The 18,373-nt window shown below is 38.2% G+C and overlaps 1 protein-coding gene across 12 annotated transcripts in view; it reads left to right on the top strand.

Annotated features, from left to right (window-relative positions):
- Window positions 1-18,373, top strand: part of CEP128 (centrosomal protein 128) — a 288,826-nt gene that overhangs the window by 72,392 nt on the left and 198,061 nt on the right. For all 12 annotated transcript variants that reach the window (XR_006101452.1, XR_006101450.1, XR_006101451.1 and 9 more), the window contains 3 exons: window positions 1,849-1,923; window positions 3,592-3,721; window positions 6,537-6,697. Coding sequence is in view for 8 of the 12 variants with exons in the window: in XM_042445851.1 (XP_042301785.1) it covers window positions 1,849-1,923; window positions 3,592-3,721; window positions 6,537-6,697 (366 nt within the window). In the remaining 4 variants the exon portion in view is untranslated. The remainder of the gene's footprint in view (window positions 1-1,848; window positions 1,924-3,591; window positions 3,722-6,536; window positions 6,698-18,373) is intronic.

The following is an 18,373-nucleotide window of genomic DNA, read 5'->3' as shown; positions in this document are numbered from 1 at the left end:
AACCCTAGGCAGAGGTAGTGTGTTCATTCCTCACTCATTCTCATACAGTTCTGTTTCTGTGAAGAATTTGAACGCTTGAATAAAGTTTCACATGTGGGGGTGTGATGCAGTGCTTTGCACATTGGACTAGTACTCTGGCCACTAGTACTCTTTGCCACAACCTCCATGAATTTATCCAGTCCTACTGCATCTTGTGTCATTGAATTCCACAGTTTAATTGTGCATGTGTGAAGAAATATTTTTAAAGATATTCTGAATCTCCAGCCATTTAGTTTCAATGGATGACTGTGGGTACTGGTATCAAGAGAGAAGGAAAACGTCTCCCTATCAATGTTCTCTACATCAGAGGTTCCCAACCTTTATGGGTCATGGAGGTCTTTTAAGAATCACTTTCTATGGCAGAGCCCCTAAGAGGCCTACCCTCTGTCTTACAAGGTAATGGTGTTTAGTAGTACAGTGGTACCCCGGGTTACGAATGTAATTCGTTCCGCGGCGCTGTTCGTAACCCGAAAGATTTCGCTAGCCGAAAAAGCCATAGCCGCTAGCGCTGAAAGCCGCGATTTCGTGCGAAAAAGCGTCGAAAAGCACCAAAAATTTTTTCGTAAGCCGAAAAAAAAAAACGTAACCCGGAACAGTTTTTTCCTATTTAATTTTTTCGTATCCCGGAAATTTCGTAACGCGGTGATTTCGTATCCCGGAGTACCACTGTAGTGTTATTTGGGGGGGGGGTAGGGTTAGGTGAAAGTGCACATGGAGCCTTAAGGGCTCCTCAGAGCACATGTTGGGAACCTCTGCTCTACATCATGCATAATTTTATAAACCTCTATAATTACTCTTTACATGCCTTTGGTCCAAGCTAAACAGTCCTGAAGTACAAATTGTGGTTCCTCAACCTGATGTCCCTCACAAGATTGCAATGAGTTTAAATAACTTCCTTCTCTAGATAAGGTGTGGGAGACATAAGAAGAAGGAGAAATCTGGATCAAGGAAAAAAAGGGAACAAATCAAAGTATATAGTATTGTTGAAATGTCTATGAAAGATAAACTAGCCAAGGCACAGAATAGGCTTGTTTTCATAATTTATATTCTAATCCTAACTATCATAAGCAATACAGAAAATGGGGGTTTCACATAAACTGAATGTGGGTGGGGTTGATTTTCACCTAAGAGATGCTAATTCTATAGCAAGTGGTCATATCTTCAGATGAAGCAGATTCCATTGCAGACCAGACACCAAGGAGGCTTCCTTAGGATTGGATCTAGACTAAGGAAGATTTACATTTTGTTGTTTGTTAATAGTTGCAATATTAGGGCACTCAGCATCTTAAATTGTATCTGAAAGCAAAAAGTGACCAGATCAGATTCTGAAATGATAGTTTTTTTGTTTTAGTTCTGATTCGAAGAACAGTGGACATTGCAAGGACTTAAAGTGAGTTCTGTATTACTTACAGACATATGCTGAGCCATCTTGCATTTTAACTTGAGAGTTGTGGATGTTTTTTCTTTATGTATCTTAAAATATCAGTTTACCTACCATCCCATGGGATCTGTGGCTCTTGAGATGAAAAGCAGCCTTAAAACTGTACCTTTAACCACTTTAAAAATGAACTTACTTAGTTAAAGAGGGAGATATAATAGCAACTGAATTATGTAATCTAATTTTTAGGGGGGAAACATAAAATCAAGTACATCTGTAAACAGATCATTTTTGGTGAGTTCAGCATAATACTAGACAAGAAATGAGTACTGTATTTAGAGTATTTCTAGGTTTATTAAGTATTTATCTTTTAAAATCATAACATTATTTGTAATGGAATGATTTTTGTCACCTTTTAAAATCCATACCAGCTTGAACAGGATTTGGAGCGTTCCCGGAGGAAACTGGATCAGTCGGAAAACAGCCGAGAAGTTCTTCTCCACCAGGTAGCTGCTTTCCTTTATGGAATAGTTATCTCCTTTCACAGTAGGCAACACTCAGGACTCTTAGAAGTTGTTAACAAATAGCTCAATAGATAGTATGGAGGACGTATGATAAAGCATTCACAATAGTACATACCAAACTTGATTACAGGAGAACATTTCATATAAGATCGTGATAACAAAATAAGCTTGAGAAAGGTAACCAAAGCTGGTTATCTTCATTTCTCTCATAGCATGACCCCCCCCCCACCAATCAAAGATTTTGACTAAAGGCTTTGAAAATAAAGTTATTGTTATGTACTTTCTATCCTACCTTTCCTAGTATAATGTAGTTTGAGATGAGAAAATGGCTTGGGTCACCCAGAGAACCTCATGGATGTATGGAAGAGGGAGCAAGCACTTTAAAGCAATGCAAAAAAGCAGGAAGGAGTACCAGTGATACAAGATACAAATGTACAGAGCCTGGAAAAACCACAACTCCCAGAAACAATAGCCATGTTGGCTAGGAGATTCTGGGATAAAAAAAGAAGCTTCCCTGTGCTCAGAAAATGATCATTTGTATCTCTAAGGTCCTTTTTTACACAGCCTTTTGTTATGGCTCAAAAGTGCCTACTGTTTATTTTAGCGATTCCTCTGCATTTGTATCTGAATCTGCTATAATTGATGCTTTTCAAACAAGCTGTGTTTACACAGCCGTGGGCTGACTCATGACAAATGAGGGCTTTCCATAGACTTTGATGGTGTGGTTTTCTCGCTCTTTTTCTCCCAACCTTGTTTGCAGAGCTTGATCGTCTGCCATTTTAAATGATTATCTGATTTAATGTACCTTCTCATTTTGGTTGAAATTAAAATCTCAGATACCCTTTGTGCATACATATATACCTATGTATAAACTAAGGTCACTTACAGATTGTATTTATGGTTTAAACTGCCTTGCCTTCTCTGTGTTAAAACTCTTTATATTGTGATAGTACAAATCTTTTGGCTTTCTGTCATACACATTTTGATGTATTCTGAAAAAGCAGGAAAAGGTCCTGCCTTAAAAGTAAGTAAATTGAATGACTGGAGAATTTCTTCCTTGTCCTGGAACTGCTTTGTTATGCTTTGCTTTGCACAACCAAATTATAATTTGGGAAAGTGAATTGCCTTGCAGTGCCTAACCTCTTTTCTGGCATCTAGAAATATATTTTTTCCCCAGAAGCAAAACCAATCCAACAAACTAGATTCTCATTCAACATCTTGTGCATTTGCCTGTGTGCATATATTGCTGTTTATTCTGTGATTACACCCCCCTAACCCCTCAGTTTGCATAGCAAACAGCAACTGGATGGGGATTATTTAATAGGAAAATCTCCTGGTAACTACATTTCAGTAGCTACAAATAAAATTGAGAGATCCAGTCAAAGATTTTTGGTATAACATGCAGGTTGAGTTTGACACAGAAAAGAACACAAAAACACCGCCTGTGTCTGAGGCATCCATTTAAACAGGGAGCATACATTTGGTTTATTGTTGTGTATAGATAACTGATTATGGCCACATTTTGCTTCTGGCTTAAGATATTTTAATTGATGATGATCATGAAGATAGTCACTCCACATGTGACTAAAGCCATTTTCTAGATGTTTAAAAGTTGGTGCTTGTCTGTGTATGTGTATATGTGTGTGTTAGATTGAGGATCTCCGTTCCCAACTCCTTAGAGCAGAAGAGGAACGTCTGAATCTTCAGCATCAAATTTCTCAGGTTGCCATACATCAGAACCATCCGGATGAACAGGAAAATGACAGGAGGAAGCGAAGAGGTAGATGTTTCCTCACTTAATCCTCTATCCGTTATTGTATCATATTGTGACAGTGTCATGACAAGAATTCAGTGTTTATAATTAAAAAAATGTATTTCCAAAACCCTCAGAAGTAGGGTGGAAAGAGCAAGTTCACAACTGTTTGTCAAACCAATTAAAAATAATGTCACATACTAAACATTATCATCATCATCATCATCATCATCATCATCATCATCATCATCATCATCATCATCTTATTTATATCCCACTCTTTCCCTAGAACTAGGACCAGAGCGGCTCACAACATTAAAAGAACAATACAATTAAAAACATGTGCTGCCCACAACTTCAGTGTATTTAATTCTTTACATGACAGAAATTTATAAGGGTTCACAGACAGGTTTCTGTTAAAAGATGAACTAGAGAGGGTAAAATCAGTTGTGTTAATTAAACCATAATTTAACAAGTAGAAAATGTATTGTGTAAGGTTTTATTTTTGTTTTTGTTTTGTTTTTTGGTTTCACACACAGTCCCCTAAAAATGGCCTAATCTTGTTCTACTTGGAATAATTCTTAAAATAAATCTGGTTTCTATTAATATCGTCAAACTTACAGTATGGAAATGTGTACATGGATTTATGGCAATGTCTTTAGTTTATTTTTTGTTACAAAGATATGAGTCTATTTTCCCTCATCCGGCCCATTACTGACTTAAGACAGGCATTCAGAGGAGAGATACCATCCTTGGTCACTGCTTCAGTCAGAGACATAGAGAAATAAATTTGAGTGTCATCAGCATACTGATAACATCGTGCCCCATGTCTCCAGATGACCTCTCCCAGTGGCTTCATGTAAATGTTGAAAAGCATGGGGGACAGAATGGCACCTTGAGGGTCACCAGATGTCAGCTCTTTTTTACGAGAGCAACTATCCCCCAGCATCACCATCTGGAATCTACCCGAGAGGTAGTATCGGACCCACTGGAGTACAGTGCCTCCAATATCTAACCCCCTCAGGCATTCGAGAAGGATACCATGGTTGATAGTATCGGATGCCGCAGAGATGTCTAAGAGCACCACACTTCCCCCATCGATACGATGACCTCTGTCTGAACTTTATAACATATAGAGCAATATGAAGTTGAAGGCTTTCGTGGCTGGCATCAATAGTTTTTTGTGGGTTTTTCGGGATATGTGGCCATGTTCTAGAAGTTTCTTCCTGACATTTCATCAGCATCTGTGGCTGGCATCTTCAGAGAATGTTTGCCTGGAAAGGACTTGGATATATATATTGTGTGACCTTGATTTGCATGTATATTGTTTTGTTGCTAATGGCAGGCCTCAGGGTGGGAGGATCTGCAAAAGAGGATTAATGTGTGCTTGATAGTGCTCATTGTCTGCTGGGAGATTTCGCATTTGCATTTGTTGAGTCTTTATCTTGCTATCTTTCAGGACTGGTAGCCAAACCTTGTTTAAGGGTTTCCTCTTTTCTGTTGAAATTGTCCAGGTGTTTGTGGATTTCAGTGGCTTCCCTATGCATCCTGACATGGTGGTGGTTGGCATGGTCCAGAATTTTAATGTTTTCAAACAGAACATGCCACAAACTAGGTTCCAAACCCATTGTTTCCCTTAATAATATCAAAATATATTAATTCTGGATCCAGTTGTGCCTGAAATTCAGTGTCTGTGGGTGACAAACTTTGCAAGGCCATTTTTCAGAATAGTCTCTAATCTGCTGTGACCAAGAAATACACATAATTCCATTGTTTCCCTCCTGTTTCTTACCTCCCATTAAATGGTAGTGTCTTCCTCATGATTGTAGTTCTTTCTCCAGTCACCACTGAGTCTTTCCCTTCTGTAAGTCATTTCCCGGCTTGGATGTGGGTAGATAGGAAGGGTAAAACTTTTTGACTCACCTCCTCTGTAGCTAGAGATGGCATATTGGTAAAGGCAACTCTCCCATATCTGGTTCCTCCAGTCAGTTCTTTGAGCTATTTCTCCAAGGATGGGGACTGTGTGGCCTTCCAGGTGCTGTGAGAGTTGCAACTCTCTTGATCACTCACCATTGTCTATACTGGTTAGGACTAATGGGAGTTGCAGTCCAAACACTTCTTCGTACCCCTGTTCTATTGGATGACCTTCCAAAAAGAGTTGGAGGGACTTAATTTTGTATCTATATATTGTGTTCAGTATCTTTAAACCACTTAAAGATCTTATTACTGTATATTAAGCAATATACTGTATATACTCATGTATAAGTCTAGAAATTTTAGTCAAAAAATTGACCTCCAAAACCTAGGTCGACTTATCTATGGGTCAATGTAAATACTATACTTTAACTCTTTCTAAAAAGGGAACCATCCCCTGGTGAAAGGCAAGAATGCAATCTGTCCTGGTAACACTGACCGCCCTCTATTCTCTCTTCTATCCAGCCTTTAGTGTGAGCCAAAACAGTTATGCCTGCCGTAATTTTGTAGGTTCTTTGTTCTTTGGCATTGTTTTCCTTTGCTTCATCATTTAGATCCTTTGTTGCATGTCCTTATGTTTTACCCTCGACTTATCCAAGAGTCATAACAAAATCCATAATTTTGCCCCCAAAACCTTCCCTCAACTTATACATGAGGTTGACTTATAGTTGAGTATATACGGTATAAGAATAATACATACACAGTGTTTATTTTATATGTATAGGTAAAGTTAATTAAATACTTAAACAAATTCAGTTGTCTTTATATCAATCAACTTTATCAGCTTTTCCCTCAAACTCTGTTTATATGGGTCTACATTGTTTGCTTCATGTAATTTTTCATAGTCCAATTATGTTATGTATTCCAGAGGCTGAAAGGTCTGACCCAGAGAAAAAAGTGCTGGAGAAGGAAATCTGGGAACTGAGAGCAAAGCTAAATCATAGTGCTGTGATGTCAGAAATAGAAGAGTTAAAGCGATGCATGGAGCGCAAGGACAAAGAGAGAGCACAGCTTGGAATGCAAATGGAGGTAAATGTCTTTTAAAATGAAAATGTTAGGTCCCTTTAGTTATTTAATGGGTTTTGTTGTGAAAAAGTGTGCTAGACTAAAGCCTGGACTTGCAAGCAGGAAATCAAGTGGTAGGCCTGGCTTGCATCAGATCAGATTGAAAATGAGAGCTCACATGACAGAATGTTAGGAAGAAAGGTAGGCTTAGTTCTTCCTGATATCTAGTTTTTTATGTGCTGAGGATTGTGTATAGGGCTGTGCTGAGCTGGTGTCTAGGAATAGTTAGTATTACAAGTGGTAAAATTTAGTTGTGAGCTTGCCACTTAATCAGCTTTATGCAAGATTTGGGCTGATGTTCCCCTTTTATAAAGAATTTGTGGTTGGCCACATCCCCTTGTACAAGGGAATACAAATCTTCATGTGTAGTAGTCTCAGTGTTGTGTGAAGTCGAAGGCTTTCATGGCTGACATCCATAGTTTTTTGTGGGGTTTTCGGGCTTTGTGGCCATATTCTAGGAATAAACTCTTCTAGAACATGGTCACATAGCCCGAAAAACCCACAAAAAAACTATCACGGTCTTGTGCTGGTATAAATTCAATCTTCACATGCTGGATGGAGAGCAGAAGGAAAAATCTCTCTTCTTTTGCCACCTTTCTTGCAACAATTGGTTCATGATAGAGTTTGACTTTTGTATCAGCAGAAGGCTGAGCCCCTTATACATACTTCTGCAGTTGTTTTCAGTTTGTAGTCAACCTAGCAGTCCCCAATAATGCCATATAAGAATGATTCTGTCTGTGAAAAGAACAGACGAATTGCAGTAGCCAGCAGATTTAGCTTCTCTCTGGATGTCTATGGAGACAGCCTGAATTTACCAAGCTATTAATCACATGGACATCATTCTCCCATTGTGTAGTAGGTATAAAATTGTTGATGTTCAGTGAGATTTTGTTGGTCAGAATGATCTGAATGCACTGTAGCCAAAATGCATGGTCTAATTGTTTATTGTTGGGTAACAGGTTTTAAATTAAATCATAAATGAATGCTTTATTGGGCTTCTTATTTAGACCCAATTGTAAAGTAGAACTTGCCACTGGGTGAGAGTGGTGGGAACTTTTATCCTTAAAAAAAATCTTTTTTCTTTCATGATTTGTTCTAAGTCTCTCGTGTGTCAACTTAAAAAACACTAGTTTTTGAACAGATGCATTTTTTGTTTTTCAAGAACTGGAAACCAGTGGTTTAAATCCCTAAGCACTCACTTCCAAAAATCAATTTTGTCACACTTACATGTACTCCTGAAGGTATTGATTTTGATACTTTATTAAAGATGGAGTGACCCAAAAAGTACATAAGACATTTTGTGTTCATGGATACTGTGATACATTCTCTGTGATAAGACTATGAACTTCTTAAGATACTCACAGGTATGAATCTTCCTATAAAGTTAAGATTTTTTTTCTATTAGGATTTTACAGATAATCTTGAGTTCACTGTTACATTTTGAAGGTTAGAACTCCAGTTAATCAAGTTTGAATGGTATAAATGGGCAGTCATGAGAGCAGCAGTGTTTAATTTCACATAATTGTGCATCTAAAAGTACTGTTGAATTTCCTTCATAGCTATGTAATCAGGATTGCATGGGAAGCTGTTAACTTGCTCAGAGGAGTTTTAAGAACAGAGTTTAGCAATAACTTTGCAAGTACAATTCTAATACTAATTCTAATTCTAATACAATTCTAATTCTAATTTCTGTGAAATAAAAGGCAGAATAACTAAATAAAAAAGTCAAACTGTAAAACTGGTTGATCAGTCTTTAATTTTTTTACAATCTAGTATTCATAGCCTTCTTCTTTCCCATAAAAGAAATAAAATTGAGTATAATAAAATATTAATATTTCCCCCCAAAAGATTTCAAGATTGAACAATTTACGAGAATGATTACCTGCTGAAGTGTTGAAATTACTAATTGCATTTCCTAGTTCACCATAGTTTCCTGTGAATATAATAAGAATACTAAATAAAATAATAAATGCAAAGGAAAACAATGTTGCTTTGTAAGAGCAGATTTTTTTTTAATGCTGTTGAGATGCTGAACATTTTCCAGTAATTCTACGTGTTCTGTTTGAAAAGTATTGATACAAGGTGGCTGAGAGAGACTGCTTTTGTAAACTTTAAATGAAAGAGCTTAGAGGTCTTTCTCACAAGAACAAATGTGTATCATAATACACATTTTGCTTCCTGCCACTACCTTCCAAAGGAGGTAGCAGCAGCAGCTGCAGGAGGCAAAAAGGAAATGGATTATTTCCCTCTTGAAGCGACATTAAGCTGCAAAAGGCTGTGAACTTGAAAACTACAGTAGTAAAACAGCATTTCATCAAATCTGTTCTTTATAGTGTCACTTCCATCTGGAAATCTGATATGGCTGTATGCTTCTCCCAGATGGAGTTGGACAAGGTTGTTTCAGAAAACAGCAGAACATGTTTCTGATTATCCCCCCCCCCCCCCAAGGTTATCAAAGTGCCATTATTCAGGCTCTTTGAATTTAAGATTGGGATTCTCATTATTCTGAGGACTGTATCTCATGAAAAGTTTTGCCTACCTCCGCCTCACAAGTAACTGTGGCCCAATGTCTGCTGGGCTGAGGATGGATACCGCCAGAGTTTATAGGGATTTGGGTAACTGGAAATGTTAAGGGAATACCTTGTCATTTGTGTGTTCAGATGCTGTTACTATAAAGATAGCTTAATATGGTCAGTTCTCTTTTGGAAATTACTGTGTGGTTGTACTCATAGGCAGTCACATTGCACTCACATTTCTCTGTATGAACTGTGTATGCATGGGTGGGTATGACCCAGTTTATATACAAACAACAACAAATAGACGCTATCCAAGACATTAGCCAGGAACCAGTGAGGTTGTTTGGCTAATGGAATTATTTATTAACTACTTTATTTTGTGGAATTGGTATCCGCAAAAATGAGAGTTCTTTAATCTAGAACATATCAGAATAAGTGTGTAATCCCCCCCCCCCATGCACTTCTCCTCATGCACCCTTAAAAGTTGTTCTATATTGCTGGGAATCTTCCAGGATCAGCTTTTTCGATGCCTTTAGAGGGCTCAGGTGGGAGAGAGGAGAGGAAATTCTGTAAATTCTTTTATGCTATAGATGAAATAGAAATAGACTTTTAAGACTTGTATGATTCTTTTAAACCTGACATTTTCTTTATATAATCCTACATATGAATACACACAATCACTTGCAATGTGAATATAAATATTTATTACTTTAAAATGCCTGTAGCCATTAGAACAAATGTAGGTGCTTCTTATGTTCAGAATAGTTGACAACATGGCTTTATATTATTATTTACTTTGTAAAAACAGTCATAGTTATAGAACTGCCTTGAAGCCCCCTCCCCCCTTTCCACAAATGATCAGCTGGAAAAATAACTGGTTTGTGGAAAAATGCATAGTTCATGAAGCACTGAGATTTATTTAAGCCAAGGAAAACTTGTGATTGCTTGCATGGCTGAGATTCCAACTTAAAACAAAGAATGTCTTCTTGTACTGTGATGTTCCATTATATAATGAATGGCCCAATTGTATGTATGTATGTATATGTGTGTGTGTGTGTGTGTGTGTGTGTGTGTGTGTGTATATATATATATATATATATAGGTAAGACAGAAGTACTTCATTGACTGTAAGACTTGAAATAGTTTCACAGGGATTAAGAATGATTAGAGGTTTCTCAAAATACTTCTCTGAAAGCCAAGTGTATGGGTTCCTCATTCCTTCCCTTCACTTGCTTAGATAGAGCTGAACTGCATTTCTCAAATTCTTTTAAGTCTGGAAGTTATAAAGCACATATTCAAATATGTGTGCAGAGCAAAACCATCAAATAGAATTTCCCAAAGATCAACACTCCTTTTCAACCACTGGTAATGTTGCAGGATTCCTTTTTACCTTGTTCATATTATACATTCTATTCAGATTCTAAATTGTTTGGCTAGATGGTTGATTAAATGGTTGGTGTTATCAATTTGATCAGCATGGGTTACTCATTCTGAAATAATTGAACTCAGTCTGCCTCATTTCATAACAGGGATTAAAGAACTATAGAGAATGTGGCATTGTGGATAGAGGATTTGAGTAGGACTGAGGAGACAGGTATTAAAATCCTTGTTCAACTATGAGCATGCTAGTACAATCCAAAGTTATAGCCATATTAGTCTGGGAAATCAGTATGCTTAGGTGCTGCAGACTCAGGCCTGTGACCTCTATTATTGAGTCAAATCATCATCATCATCATCATCATCATCATCAATCCCCACCTTTCTCCCAATATAGGGACTGAAGGCGGTGAACTATTAAAAAATACAATATTAAAATATATAAAAATAAAATTTAAAAACCAATTAAACAATTTTAAAAACCATCTGACATGTGGTCTTCCTCTTTTTCTACTACCTTCCACCTTTCCTAGCATCATTGTCTGTTCTAATGAGCCGTGTCTTCTCATGATGTGGCCGAAATACAACAGACTCAATTTACTCGACTTGGTTTCCAGGAAGAGTTGAGACGTCAGCTGTTCCAGGACCATTTGTTTGTTTTCTTTTTGGCTGTCCATGGTATTCTCAGCACTCTTCTCCAGCACCACATCTCAAATTAGTTGATTTTCTTCCTATCCCCTTTCTTCACTATCCAGCTCTCACATCTGTACATGATGATGAGGAATACAATAGCTTGGATAATTCTAACTTTAGTGCTCAGTTATACAGTTCGTCCTTTGTATCTATGAGTTCTGTTCCAGACCCCCCCCCCCCCTCCGGGATGCCAAAAACTGCAGGGCCTCAAGTCCTGTTGGTTTTAATTATGGTGTGACTGTGTGCATGTGCCATCATTGGCGGGAATGAGGCAGGGCCATCTGCAGATCCTGAAATCCCTAGATGGAAAGTCCACAGTTGAGGCGGGTGGACTGTATATCTACACGTTAGGGTCTTACCTAGTTCTTTCATAGCTGTCCTTTCCATTCCTAGTCTTCTTCTGATTTCTTGACTGAAGTCTCTGTTTTGATCAATGTTTGATCCAAGGTATGGGGTATCTTTTAACTATTTTGATTTCTTCATTATCTAGGCTGAATTTATGTAGATCCTCTGTGGTTATTATTTTTTGTTTTTTTTTAGTGTTCAGCAATAAGGTTACTTTGCCCTTCTTCTTTAATTCTCCTTAGTGATTGTTACAAGTTTATGATGTTTTCTGCTATTATTATGGTGTCATGTGCACATCATGTTCCTTCCTCCTATCTTTACTCCTCCTTCTTCTGAGTCTAAACCTTCTCTTCATATGATAGTTTTTGGATACAAGTTGAACAAATAGTGTGATAAGATGCAGCCTTGCCTGATACCTTTGCCAATTGAAAACCATTCTATTTCTCAATATTCTGTTCTAACAGTAGCCTATTGCCCTAAGTACAGATTTCTCTTCAGGATGTCAAATGTAGATCCATTTGAATCTGGCTTCAGGCCTAGCTATGGGACAGAGACAGCTTTGGTTGCCTTGGTGGATGATCTACTCAGGGAACTGGACATAGAGATTTCTCTGTTGGTCCTGTTGAACTTCTGAGTGGCTTTTGATACCATCGACCATGGTATCCTTCTGTGCCACCTTTCTGAGATGAGACTTGGGGGCACTGTTATGCAGTAGTTCAAGTCTTTCTTGGATGGTGGTGTTGGGGGACTTCTGTTTCACCTGTGGGATCTGTTCTGTCCCCACATCTAATGAAACTACTGGGAAAGGTCATCCAGAGTTTTGGAGTGCAGTGCCACCAGTATGTAGATGACATCCAACACTCTTTCCTTTCCATCTGATTTCAAGGAAGCTATCTTTGTACTGAATCAGTGTCTGCTGTCAGTAATGAACTGGATGAGGGCAAACAAATTGAAGCTTAATCCAGGCAAGTCAGAGGTGCTTCTGGTCAGTTGTAAGGCAGATCAGGGAATGGGATTTTGCCTGTATTGGATGGGTTTACACTCTCCTTGAAATCTCAGGCTCACAGTTTAGGTATTCTCCTGGACTCAGCTTTGAGCCTGGATGTCCAGGTCTCAGCAGTGGCCAGGAGTGCATTTGCACATTTAAAACTAGTGTGCCAGCTGTGCCCATTTCTTGAGACATCAGATCTGGCTGTAGTGACACATGCCTTGATTATATTCCATTTGGACTATTGTAATGTACTCTATGTGGGGCTGCCTTTGGAAATTGTTCAGAAACTTCAGTGGGTCCAGAATACTGTGGCCACAATGCTGACAGGGGCCAGTTATGGGAAGGATAGAACTCCCTTTTTGAAACAGCTTCACTGGGTACCGGTTCATTTCTGGGCACAATTCAAAGTACTGGTTATGACTTATAGAGCCCTAAACGGCTTAGGTTCAGATTATTTGAAGACTCATATCTCTTCATATGAACCTGCCAGAAGACTTAAGATCTTCTGTGGAAGGCTTTCTCTCAGTCCCACCACCATCGCAAGCTGTCTTGGTGAGGACATGAAAGAAAGTCTTCTCAGTGGCTTCTTCCACTCTCTGGAATGCTAGGCTGGCCCCTTACCTGCTTGCCTTTAATTGACAAGCTAAGTCATTTTTACTTAAGCAGGCATTTAATATATAATCATGTCAGGGTGGCTTTTGTGGTTTTTTTCTTGCGCCTTTTAGTTTTTGTATGTTTTTACAACAAAATGTGAAATCAAACGAAAGTTCAAACCAAGGACCAAGACACTTTATGACAATAAAAATAACATAATTCGAGACCAGAAAGGAATAAAAGGACGTTGGACAACAACATGAAATATACATGGAATGAAGAGCCAAATGAAGATGAACCCCAAATTCTAAAAAGTGAGGAGGAAACTGCAATAAGAGAAATAGCAAAAAACAGATCACCAGGAACAGATGATATTCCAATCGAAATGCTGCAATCCACATTGATAGAGTCAACTCTAGAGTTAACCAACGTGTGTCAGCAAATATAGAAAACAAAATAATGGCCAATAGATTGGAAACAATCAATATACATCCCTATTCACAAAAAAGGAGACACAAGAGACTGCAGTAACTATAGGATCATAGCATTGATTTCCCATGTAAGCAAAATTATGCTCAAAATTCTGCAACATAGACTACAACCATACATGGAGAGAGAAATCCCAGAGGTCCAAGCAGGGTTCAGGAAAGGAAGAGGCACTAGGGACCACACTGCAAACATATGGTGGCTAATAGAGTACACCAAAAAATTTCAAAAGAAAATCAGCATGTGTTTTATAGACTATAGCAAAACCTTTATCTGCATAGACCATGAAAGGCTATGGAACGGCCTTAAAGACATGGGAGTGCCAAAACATCTGATAGTCCTGATGAGGAATCTGTACTCGGGACAAGAAGCTACTGTCAGAATGGCTCCCAATTGGCAAAGGAGTCAGACAAGGCTGCATATTATCACCCTGCCTGTTCAACTTATATGCAGAACATATTGTAAGAAAAGCAGGCTTGGTCACAGAAGCAGGAAGAGTGAAAATAGGAGGTAGGAATATCAACAGTCTGAGATATGCTGACAACACCATATACTAGCAGAAAACTGGAAGATCAAAGAAGAAAATGCAAAGGCATGATTACTGTTGAATGTAAAGAAAACAAAAATAATAACCATGGAGAATTTACATAAGTTCAAAATAGAGAATGAAGAAATAGAAATAGTAAAAGAATTCTCATATCTGGGATTAAACACTGATAGAAATGAGGAAATCAGAAGAAGATTAAGATTGGAGAGGGTGGCTATGAAAGAACTAGAAAAGAGTCTAAAATGCAGAGATATACAACTCAGCACAAATGTTAGAATCATACAAGCCATTGTATTCCCTAGTACCATGTATGGATGTCAAAGCTGGACAGTTAAGAAAGAAGATAGGAGAAAAATCAATTAATTGGAGATGTGGTGCTGGAAAAGAGTGCCGAGGATCCCACGGACAGCCAAAAAGGCAAACAAAAGAAAGGTGTCACACAAATAAAATAAATTAATACAGTGGTGTTCCCATTTCTTTAAGAATTTATCGTGGAAAGCAACTGAAATTTGAGGAAAATGTTTACAACTGTTCAGATGACAGCACTGCAGAATGTTTAAATTGTTGATCTAGTTCTGTGTGGATTAAAATATCACGTCATGGGCTGAAGGTTAATGACATTCAGTGGACCAAAAACAAAATGAGAGAGAGAGAGAGAGGATTCTTGTTCCCAGGTAGCTTCAGATAATCATTAGAACTGGCCCACTCTTTCTAAGCCTCCTATATCACAGACATACGATCTGGATACAAGGGTTCGTTGAGATTTTGTTTTGTTTTGTTTCCTTGCTTTGCAAAAGGGGCTGTCAGCCGTTCTGTATTTCTTGTATGTTCTGTAGTCTTCTTTACATAAGTAAATATTGATACTTGTGGAGAGATACTAACTTTACTTTGCTTTATTTTCTGAACTCCTCTTGACCTAACTCTGTGACATTTGACTGGAAGAGGAATAGAGAGTCATTTTACAGTTGGCGATAAAAAAGTTAATTTAGCTTGCACTAAGGTTGCTTTCAGAAAGTTACCTAGGTCTTAAATTGGAGGATGTATTGTACATACAAAATACAACCTTTCTGTTCTTTTAAACTGATTTTGAACCTCATTAACCTTCATAGTCTATTTGTATTCATAAGAATTCCAAGTATCCCTTCATCAATTGTTGTCACTGATTTAATCTCTTCCTTTTTCATCAGCTTTAAGTCAGCTAAACTGAAAATAAGCCCATAGTTGACTTTTACATAATTCAAGGAACCTTTAGGATAAAATAACAAAGTGTAATTCATTAATTCAGTGGTTTTATATCACTAAAAAGGGAAGTCTACTTTCCGTCTCTATCACTTTTTCATGTATGCAATCATAAGTTAGTTCTTTTCATTTCCCCCATAAATCATGAATTAAAGAACACACAGAATGAAGCAGGAAAATGTTTGTATTTTTGCATATAATTTCGCCTAATCCACACATGAACATATCTTTACTAATATCCACATAGCTGTTGACAATTTTCCCTGATAGACTCATTTTATATGCAGGTTTTGAGCTGAGAGATGTGCACACAGATATCTATGTTTGGATCTGCCTGTTAGCCTGGCAAATGTGAATTATGTTGGTTCATTTAAAAATACAGACCAATAAAATCTTGATTACTAGTACCAAGATAGGACCATTCAACACATAATACAGGTTGAATCTCCCTTAGCCAACCTGGGGAGCAGAAGTGTTTTGGATTAGAGATTTTTTTAGATTTTGTAATTTTTGCATAGCCAATAATGAGATACCTTGAAGATGGGACCCAAGTCTGAACATGAAATTCATTAATGTTTCATATACACATAGCCTGAAGATAATTTTATGCATAATATTTTAAATAATTTTGTATATGAAACAAAGTTTGAATCATGAGAAAGCAAAGTTGTCACTATTTCAGCCACCTATGTACAGTAGATAATTTTGAATGTTGGAGTATTTTAGAATTCTGGATAAGGGAGACCCAACAATTCTTGGTAGCCATACCATGACTTGGTGGCTGAGATCAAAATATACTGCAGAGCTCGGTACCTTCTAGAGATCTGGAGCCATATCCACTACTGCTACCCCAGGTTGTAAAGAAGAAGAAAGGTAAGAGTAGAAGCAGCAGATAGTGTGAGAATACAGTCACCCCTTGGAACTGACGGGGGATCCATTCCGGACCACCACTCCCTGCGAGTTCCAAATCTCGTGCATATTCAAGCCCCATTGGCTTGAATGGGGCATGTGCATGTTGGGCGTGCATGCGCCCCATTAAGTTTAATGGTTAGAATTTCTGGATTGTCCAGATTCCCCCCCCCCCCCCAGTTACCTTTTACTGAGATAAAGAGTCTTAACTTGTAAAGTTGAAGACTGGGAGGACATTGTATTTACTTTTGCTTTGGAGCTATTAGCAAATTGCTTTGGGTTGTTGAAAACTGCAGGTGCTTTTCCATTCTCAAGAGGCATAGTTTGTTTTTATTGTGAATTTTCATTAGATGTTCTAAAATGTCTTTCTGTTTACATTTGTTATTTTTATTTGAAATTAGGTTCTTTGCTGAATTTTATAACACTGGTCAGCTGAGACATAGAATCAGAGTTGAAAAGGAATGCAATGGCCATCTAGTTCAACCCCCTGACATTTAGGAACACACAACTAAACCACTTTGAGTGATAGCCATCTAACTTCTGTTTAACACAATCCAAAGAAGGAGAGTCCACCACCCAAGGAGATAATCTATCCCAAAAAGCTCTTGCCATCAGGTAATTCTTAATGTTAATCTCTTTTCTTGTAATTTGAATCCAGTGATTCATGTCCTGGTTTCTTAAGCAGCAGAACCACCCACCACACCCCCATGCAGGAACTGGCACCATGTTTGTGCCAATTGATTGTGGTCACTTCTCTCCAGGATGAAAAGGAGCCATTGTTGAGCACCCTTTGGGTTCGGCCGGTCAACCAGTTACAAATCCATGTAACAGTTACTTTGTCTAGCCCACATTTTACAAGCTTGTTTGCAAGAATGTCATGGGAAACCTTGTCAAAGGCCTTACTGAAATCAAGATATACTATATCCACAGCATTCCCTTCATCTACCAAACTGATAATTTTATAAAAGAAAGAGATTAGTTGGCGGTCATCTTATACGCCGTAAAATACGGTACTCAAAAACTAATCAAGCATTTTTGTCTAACAGACAACATACAGTAGAAGTCAGAATCAGCTGGAACTTGAACTAGATGCTTTCTGGTTTATGCGCTGGTGCCCCATTCAGCGAGCAACTGAAAGCAGAAGAGTGTCTTCCCAGAGGCCCAGGTAGCAGATTGGCTCCTCTTTAACTGTGTGTATGTGCCTTCCAGTGACCTGTCAAGTTATGGCAACCCCATTAATTTCACCAGGTTTTCTCAGGCAAGGAATACCTAGAGGTCATTTTGCTGTTCCTTCCTCTGAAATATACCTTACAGCATCTAGTACTTGTTGGTGATCTGACATCCAAGTACTAACCAGGACTGACCCTACTTAGCTTCAAAGATCAGACCAGATCTGGTGCCTTTAGAGTATTCAAGTCAGTGTCTTTGGCACAACACAGTAAATACTGACCTTATCTGAGTAGTTCCCTGTATTCGCTGCTTATAAATCATCTTGGTTAACTTTGGTCTCCCTGCTCACATGTGTATCACTCTGAGTTTAACAAACAGTCTGCCTGCCTCTCCCATGTCCCAGCATTTTTGGATAGACACTTTGGCTTCATCCTTGATTCTCCTGTACATCCTGCTTCATCAGTCTGCTTAGGTCTTCCTGAAGAATCTATCCCAGAAAGGTGCTTCATCTCGACCAATCCTAATCCTACCACAACTGATGTTTTCACCATTCAATGCATTGGTCTCTACAGTTCAGTGGAAAGAAATAGAATATTTTCCGCTGTGCTCAAATTTATCCTGTGCCTGGCTTTATTCAATCTGAAGGTCTTATTATATTGAAAATTGATTTCAATTGCTTTATAGCTAACATGCTTATGTTTTCGGCCAAGATCAGTACCCTTGATTCATTTTAAATGATTTTAAATACGTCATGGTATTCAAAGATGTCTTAC

The sequence above is a fragment of the Sceloporus undulatus genome, chromosome 1 (assembly GCF_019175285.1).
Source record: "Sceloporus undulatus isolate JIND9_A2432 ecotype Alabama chromosome 1, SceUnd_v1.1, whole genome shotgun sequence".
Classification (NCBI taxonomy): Eukaryota; Metazoa; Chordata; class Lepidosauria; order Squamata; family Phrynosomatidae; genus Sceloporus; species Sceloporus undulatus.
The sequence above is the reverse complement of the archived record's forward strand: the minus strand, read 5'-3'. Positions and strand labels throughout refer to the sequence as shown.